At 39.6% G+C, this 8,598-nt stretch overlaps 1 protein-coding gene across 1 annotated transcript; it reads right to left on the reverse strand.

The window, feature by feature from the left end:
* Positions 1-953: 953 nt before the first annotated feature.
* LOC149227467 (F-box/kelch-repeat protein At1g15670-like) lies at positions 954-2,138 on the reverse strand. Its single transcript, XM_089380519.1, has one exon. The coding sequence runs from the start codon at positions 2,136-2,138 to the stop codon at positions 954-956; it is 1,185 nt and encodes a 394-aa protein (XP_089236645.1).
* Positions 2,139-8,598: the final 6,460 nt, after the last annotated feature.

The following is an 8,598-nucleotide window of genomic DNA, read 5'->3' on the forward strand; positions in this document are numbered from 1 at the left end:
ATCATACTGAGATGAAATATATTGCTAAACGAGGAAGCTCATAGGGCATACTTGACTTTTCAAAGCGATGATAAATCTTCAACAGAAAGAAGCTAAAATGTGGAAGATCCCTTTCATGTCCATGTTTTGAGTTTCTTTTCCATTGTTTTAAGTGGACGCTGCAGCTGTCAAACACAGCTCGGTGCTTGCTATTCTATTGTTTTTGGTGGGTGCGCTTGGCAAGTAACAAGATAGCGAAGTGTTCTCGTGCAGGATTCCCCAAATCTTCTATGGCTAAGTTGAGTGAAATGTAATGTGTTTTTTTTTTACATCCAAAACTCCATTCTGAAATCTATTCGATTCCATTCTGAAATTTGTTATCATTTTCAAATCATGTAATATTCTATTTTTCTTGCTCATTTATCTTTTCTAGTTTGTCTCAGAATTCATTCTCGTCTATGTGAATGAAGGTAGTTACGGAAATGAGCCAGACGAGTTTGTCATTCTGATTTGATCATGGACAAGCAAGAAGAAAACATATGGACATTGAGAAACTGTATATAATTCTGGTGAAGCAAGAAGAAAAAATATGGAAATTGAGAAACTGCAGCAGATTTAAGGTTTACAACTCCTACTCCGGAATACCAACAAAAAATTGAAAATTTTAATAATTAATAACAGCACAGAGTTCAGTCCAAAAATATAATTTGAGTTTCAAAACTGCAGCAGATTTAAGGTTTACAACTCCTACTCTAGAATACCAACAAAAAGTTGAAAATTTTAATAATTCATAACAGCACACAGTTCAGTCCAAAAATATACGATGAGTTTCAAACACTTTGAAAGCTTATTCTGGAATGCCATAAAACTTTTGAAATACTATCTGAAATCTATTACCAATGTCCATTCAATGATAACAGGAATGTGAAATTCCCTACCAAGCATCTATTAAGTTCGCTGTATTCACTGGTACTTCAAACCTCAAAAGTACAGGCACGGTGAATCTTATGTCCATTGTAAAGATAAGAGTTTTCTGATCTCTCAATGGCAGTCCACATCCCAGTCCTTTCCGTTTGTTGTCCTGCTGCACTTCTTATAGGCGGGGGCTCATACATATAACAAACCGGAACATCACTGTCAACATAACCGTGAACAAAAATCTTCTCACGCCACGCTACAGAACGCGAAATCCATCGAAGGGTTTTAGGAAGAGAACCCAGGGCCCTCCAAACGTTTTCATCGGAATCGTATTCCATCACTCCCCGCTGCTTCTCAAACGAATACAACCGCCCGGAAGAAGAAACAACCAGACACCTCCGTGGGTCTCCCCCGGTATCCGACATATTCTCCAGCGTTGTCCATGCCCCTCTTTCTGGATCATAAACTTCTGCACTCCACCCGATTAGATCACCCTCCTCATCACTGTCACCGGTAAGATCACCCTCGTCATCACCCTCCTCATCACTGTCACCCCTAAGATCACCCACCTCATCAATGTCACCGCTAATAACGAAAAATTTGCCGTCAAGGAAAGCGCCATAGCTCATATCCCGTCCACGGCTCATGTCGGGAAGAAGCTTCCATTGGTCTTCAAACACATTGTAAACAGCTGCAGATCGCAACAGATTTTCATTTCCATCCTGTCCGCCGGCAACGTAAATGAGTCCTTGCGGCGAAACCGAGTAAGCACCCAATGTTGGACTCACCGGCATGTCGGCACCGCGGCTCCACTTACTCGACGCGAAATCGAAGATGAAAACGGTTTTGAGACGCTCCTCTTGGGGTATGGGATTACATCCGCCTAACAAAACCAGCCTTTGGTTGACGCAAAGACAGTCACAAAAAAGAGGAATTCCGTTATGACAGCCCGGGAAGTGGGGAAGGGGAGGAAGTGTTTTCCGGGTGCCTCGCAGAGGGTCGAACACAGAAATCACCATTTGTAGATTAGGATGAGCGTCATCCAGAAATTCCGAGAGTTCCACCAAACAGATAAACTGCTCAGAAGTCCCATGCTTTTTCCTGTCTTCATAGAACTCAGGGTGCTTCATAGCGGTCTCCCAGGTTTTGCAAACTGCTCTGAGGTTTCCATGGGAATGGTAAGGAACTCTTAACAGACACTCTCGCTGTAATTGCCATGGAAGAACAGCAAAAGGCTCCATTTAAGAGATGTACTACCAGATAGTGAATATGAACTTGGGAGACTCTTTCAAATCAGATAAGCCGGAACCTAACCTAACCTAAGTACAGAAGTAGACTTTTCCTTCTTGGATAGGCTAAGCACAATAACTTCCGTCGATACCAAAGCCAGATGGAACATAACATACAATAAAGAAGCACAGAGATGGAATGAAAGGGAGAAAGATCAGAATAAATAAAGAATTCAGGTACCAACAGCTAAACCCTACCAACTTAACCGAAAATGGTAAATTTTTATTTTTTGGTATGGGGAAATTGTTTCCTTTTTTTTTTTTTAAGGGTTTTTTTTCCGAGAAGATATAAATAGATTTAATATTTTGAATATACTTTAGTTGTGGAGGAGCGTTTATAGGTCAAACTTGTATTTACAAATATTATTATGATATTTTAAAGTAATTTTAATGGTTATTGAAGATACAAATAGATTTAATATTTTTAATACACTTTAATTGTGGAAGGTTTATAGGTCAAACTTGTATTTACAATAGACCATTATGGTATTTTAAGTAATTTTAAGCAAAAACGTGTCAAAAAATTTCCTTTTTTTGCTACAGCCAAGTGTAGGGTAATAGGGTAAATGTGTACGACTCAAATGTAAGATGTGAGATGCTCAATATTTTTTAAATGTAATTTTGGTTTTTATCAATAAAATTATGAACAATTTTTTAGATTAAAGAAAATATAATATACATATCACATTAAAATATATAACATATATATAATACTTAACAAATAATGTCTATTTTACCATATCAATTAAAATAATGATTTCATAACCATTAACTCATAAATATGATTTTTTACAATATCTAGAAGAGAAAGATGGAGAGAGGGACGGAAAAAGGAGGGAAGAAAATCATAATACTATGGGCTAATACCATGGTCTATCAATACCATGGGCCATCTAGGATTTTGATTATTATGTTATGGATCTAGGCTTTTAATTATTCTACCATGGTCTATCAATACCATGGGCCATCTAGGATTTTGATTATTATGTTATGGATCTAGGCTTTTAATTATTCTATTGCAATATCGTGGGCCAATACCAAGGCTTATCAATACCACATGCCCAAAAACCATAACTGATCTCAAAATTAACATATTTTTCAAATACTTTAATTTAATTTAATTTTATAACAGTTTTTAACTAGCACTTCAACTACATGTTGCAAAGGAAACGCCGTAAGGCATAAATTGAGGAACAATTTAAATAAGATGCAAAGATGTAGCAGAAATGAAATTGTAAAACTGTATAAATTGAAGTTGATTTTGGGTGCCGAACATTATATTTTATGTTAATTATTAAATTAATATTGCATATACATCTCATAAAATTCAACCAACTTATAATTCTGGGCAATCTCTAAGTTTGGCTTTGGGTCATTAACATGGTGATGCCTTGTCTCAACCACTAAACCACCATAGTAAACCCAATGAGTCTATACACAAGAATTTATTCTTTATTGGAAGAGTAACGACTCTACACACAAGAATTTATTCTTTACTAGAAGAGCATATTTCTTACCCATATCCACAAAAAGAATGCAATGTGGAAAGCATTTCGCATAACAAAATCTTTGTTATTATAACTTATAGCATTGTTCAAACCAACAAAACTATCTGCACATTTTGGAAGATCAAATGGCAATAAGTTTTGATGAATTCAATTAGAAAATATCCAAGATCATTGGCTCACATGATTAATGTTTTTTTTTCTCAGCAAAGACTAAGATCTATTATCTTAAAATAAAAATAATTTTACAAGTAATCGAGGCCTCAGAAGAAGATTCATGAGGGCTCTCTACACAGCAAGTTCGCCCCAGAATGGAAGGATTCTGGGCATATATGCTACAAAAAACTACATGACAGAAGTACATATCAGAGAAGGACCAGTAGATTAGAAGATTGTGCATGAGTACACAAAAGCGAATATCCATAGCGAGTCTGAGTGTAAAAACATTGCCACTGCCCTGGAAATGACCAAAATTGTCAAGCCGACGGAATTGAGTCATGTCTATCTTCAATGAAACCTGTAAGCGATCATCTGCTTGACAACCAAAAAGCAAAACGAGACAAAACTGAGCCGCGTGGCTTTAGGCTTCCTTATCCCCGCCAGGAGTCTTCTCTTCTGCTGGACAGTCGCTAACCAAACACAGAGCGTCATTTCCAGCCTTATCGTCCTCTGGGAGTAAGATGGGGTGATTTGTATCATTCAGAATTCCATCCCCAATAGCAGGGAGATTTTCTACATGGGACGGAATGATTCTAAGGCTGTCAATTTGGCCTGGTTGATCAACCAAATCTTTCTCCTGGCTTCCCACTGTCAACTGCTGCTCGCTGCTCTGAGAGGGCTCCGGAGCGATACAGGCCAGAGGATGGATCTGGTTTTCTTCTTCCGAGAGAATGATGGTGATATGGGTAGAAATCAGAGGTCTGTTGAGGTTGCTTTGGAATTTAAAATGGGTGGTTTGAAAAGCACTATTCGGGATTGGCCTACGAGCAGGGCTAGGGGGTTGCACATTCGCCTGAGAGGGAGGGAGATTGACGGGTGAATGTTCAGGGTTCTCAGAGCTGCTAGCTGTAGGCCGAGAGCCATTACCATGGCGCCCTCTGGGTCGCTTCCTGCCACCTTGGCGGACCATATTGAGGAGCGTATGGATGGCCACAGAATCAACAGAACAAGCAAAGAGGGCAATTGAGAGACGGAATGCTTGAGCCAGAGAACAGGAAATACACACTGAGAGGGTTTGAGAAGAAGGTGAGAACCGCTTACCCCTGAAACGAGCTTGAAACCTGTGAAGCGCGCCTCTGTAAACGGATACCCTCTCGCTACCCGAAACCTTCGAAGACCAGAACTCAGAGCAAGAAGAATGAATACGCACCATGAGAGGGAAGAGTCGGGATGTCTTGAATATAACATTCCTTGCCATGCTTCGAACAGAGCAAACCATAAATTCCCAGATACCGCCATATCCGTAGAAATGCTGTCTATCCGCTTTACATAAGGTGAGGTTCTGGGGAGCCCCGCTGCTCTGCAGCATGCGGTACTCACCATTGACAGTTGGCATGAGAATCATTTATGACACCTGTGTCACCCGCATCCGGGGAATCGGCTTCCTCCTGATAGTTGTCCTTCTGCATGAGATTGTCGAGCTCCAGGAGTTGAGAGTCAGAGGCTAGGTCAGAAATTGGTCCAACATGTATATGCAGCCCACATTCTACTCCTATATTAGCAAGTAAGTCCGCTACTCTGTTCCCTTCCCTGCGAGTGTGCATCAAAGTGACTGCTCTATGGTTGGAAAGCCAGCGTTCGATAGAGTGAAGTCTGTTGGCCATTCTCCAACTGTTACAGACTTTGCATGAGGGGGATCCCTGTAGGATTCTTGTAACCATTTTGATAATAATTTGTGAATCACCCTCTATTATCAGAGGGAAAAAACCTTTGCCTTGTGCAATTATTAACCCTTGCCAGAGACCCTCCAGTTTTGCTGAGTTATTGGTGTCCCACCCTCTTGAGCCTAGGAAGGTTAAGAGAGGATCTCCCTTATGATTTCTGAATATCCCTCCGAAACCAGAATTTCCTGGGTTCCCTTTTGAAGCTCCGTCAAAATTTAGCTTGTACATATGGATGGGGGGAGGTTGCCATTTCTTAGGAGATTGGCTTCTTGGCGGTTGTGTTCCTTTGGGGAGCTGATCGGGCCTCCATTTGAAATTCCAATTAGCCCATATAGATTGTTCTTGGGGAATAGATGGGAAGTCCTCCTGGTACTAGGTCTTGAGAGAGATGAATTCTTCAATATTTTGACAGATTATGTTCCATATGTCTTCCAGCTGTCTGTGGTGGTCCTTGAATATTCTGTTGTTTCTTTCCTTCCAAATGGCCCACATGATGAAACCTGGAATAAGCTTCCAAAGGAGATTTAAGATTTTACTTTGATAAGGGTTATGGGCCCAGTTGCGGATAGTAGCGATAATGTCTCCATTGATTCTTCCTTCCTTTTGACAGCGGAAACTGACCTTTTCCCAGAGCTTTTGAGCCAGCGGACAGGAGTGCATGAGATGCTTTGTAGTTTCCTCCTCTTGTTTGCAGTTCGGACAGATGGAAGGACCATGAAAGCTTCTTTTTCTTAGGTTATCCCATGTTAGAATTTTGTTGTGACATAGGATCCAAAGAAATGTAGAGATTTTCGGCCATAATGAGGGGTCCCATATTTTGCTCCAGAGTGGATCTAGCAGCATGTGTTCTTTGATCATGATGTTGTAGGCCTCTCTTGTAGAAAAAGAGCCTCTTTCTTCATATCCCCACCTTAGGATATCTTTATCCTCAGAGTATTGAATTCTTCTTTTCATTAATTATGTTTCTAGGGTTTGTTGAGCATGAGCCGGTCCATGCTTTAAGATTTGAAATGCTTTAAGTCATTCCCTGTAATCATGGTTCGATGAATTTTTCCAGAATTTTTCCACTGCATCATGAGATTGCATATTCTGCTCCATATGAGGATTTAGAGGAATTTGGTCCTTTAGTTTAGGTAACTGTTGCCATGAATCTTCCCAAAATCTTGTCGTGCTACCATTCTTCACCTCCCAGAAGCTATGCTGTTGAATGAGAGTCTTATGCTGCTTGGCAGAGTTCCACATAATTGATCCCAGGCTGACCTCTGATAATCTTATTCGTTCCTCCGTAGGACAATTCCTAGCATATTTAGCTGTCCAAAGTGAGGCCCAAGGTGTGAAGGGCTCAGTTAGCCATTTCCACCAAATTCGAGCACCCATAACCTTATTACTATGAGAGGGGTCCCTCAAACCTATTCCTCCTCCTTTCTTTGGTAAGCATGTAGTCTCCCATTTGACCAGAGCCCACTTTCGCTTATGGTCGTTACTGCCCCAGAGAAATGATCTTTGAAGAGAGATGAGTTCTTTGAGAACCCATTTGGGTGCAGCTAAAATGGAGAATAGGTATAACGACATGGCTTGAAGAACTGCTTTTATGAGAACAATCCTGCTTGCCATGTTGAGAGATCTGTGAGTCCAAGAGGATAGCACACAAGAATTTATTCTTTATTGGAAGAGCATACTTATTACCCATATCCACAAAAAGAATGCAATGTGGAAAGCATTTTGCAGAACAAAATCTCTGTTATTATAACTTATAGCATTGTTCAAAACAACAAAACTATCTGCACATTTTGGAAGATCAAATGGCAATAAGTTTTGAAGAATTCAATTAGAAAATGTTCAAGATCATTGACTCACATGATTAATGGTACCCTGTCCCATGAATCTAATATTTTTATGCACTTACAATTAAGGGAGAAAACAAGATCCAAAGAATGTATACCACAGGGACCAATAAACAACTTTTTGATAATCCTTGCTAGGCTCAGCAATTACCCTTTGGAGTCTCTTTCATTTTCATCTTCATCTTCAACTTCACTATTTCCCACTTCATCTTCAAGATGAGAAAAATCACAACAACCTGTTATATGTAAGGCAAAAAAATAACCCAAAGTCTTCTCCAGTTGCAGCTCTTCTGCCCACCTTGATTAAACCTAAATATGTACACACTTGGTTTTGAGGCAAGTACGTCTATTGGCTATTGGTTGACAGTCTGAACGAATGAATCGAGGGAAGGGAGACATGATTTTGGAATTATTATGTATATAAACGAAGAGGAATATTCTTCAGCTATGCCTATGGCAACGGAGTTGATCAGCTCGTCAGACAAAAAACATTTGAAACTCCTCTTCCGCCTCTGCTCTCTAAGGACATGGTCTTGCTATTATTCTCGCAAATGGCCTCATTACAAAGTTTATTGGGCCTGATTAAACACAATTTATTTCTTCGAATAGTAGAATAATAAAGACAATTACAAAATGTTGAACAAAAAAGGTCAAAATGCACCATTCTTTGATCCATTTCACACCCGCAGATTTCTTGAACTTCAGTTTGTTTTGGCTGGCTTGATTCTCCTGTTCTTTGGGATTGGGGTAGTGATGTTGTTGCTCTAGTGCCTCCATTTCCTTGTTGTTCTCAAATGGAATTCCGAGATTCCAACTCATCACCTCTTTTCCTCTTCATTGCACCTCCCCCTCGCCTCTAAAACTGTGACAATATCTCACTCACTCATTGTAAATATGTCAATGTAGTATTGTATATAAATCTCATATAATTCAACCAACTTATAATTCAGGGCTCTGATCTCTAAGTTTGACTTTGGGTCATTAACATGGTGATTCCCTGTCTCAACCACTAAACCACAGGCCAAGAAACAAAAGACTATAAAATGTTACGATCAGTACCATAGTAAACCCAATGACTTTACACAAGAATTTATTCTTTACTGGAAGAACATATTGCTTACTCATATCCACAAAAAAAAAAGCAAGGTGGAAAGCATTATGCAGAAAAAAATCTTTGTTA

The sequence above is a fragment of the Pinus tabuliformis genome, chromosome J (assembly GCF_031772625.1).
Source record: "Pinus tabuliformis cultivar Carrire ecotype Pingquan chromosome J, CPIR1, whole genome shotgun sequence".
Classification (NCBI taxonomy): domain Eukaryota; kingdom Viridiplantae; phylum Streptophyta; class Pinopsida; order Pinales; family Pinaceae; genus Pinus; species Pinus tabuliformis.

What these genes read in the sequence shown, in the direction of transcription:
- LOC149227467 (XM_089380519.1), bottom strand. Translation starts at nt 2,138, where the DNA reads ATGGAGCCTTTTGCTGTTCTTCCATGGCAATTACAGCGAGAGTGTCTG.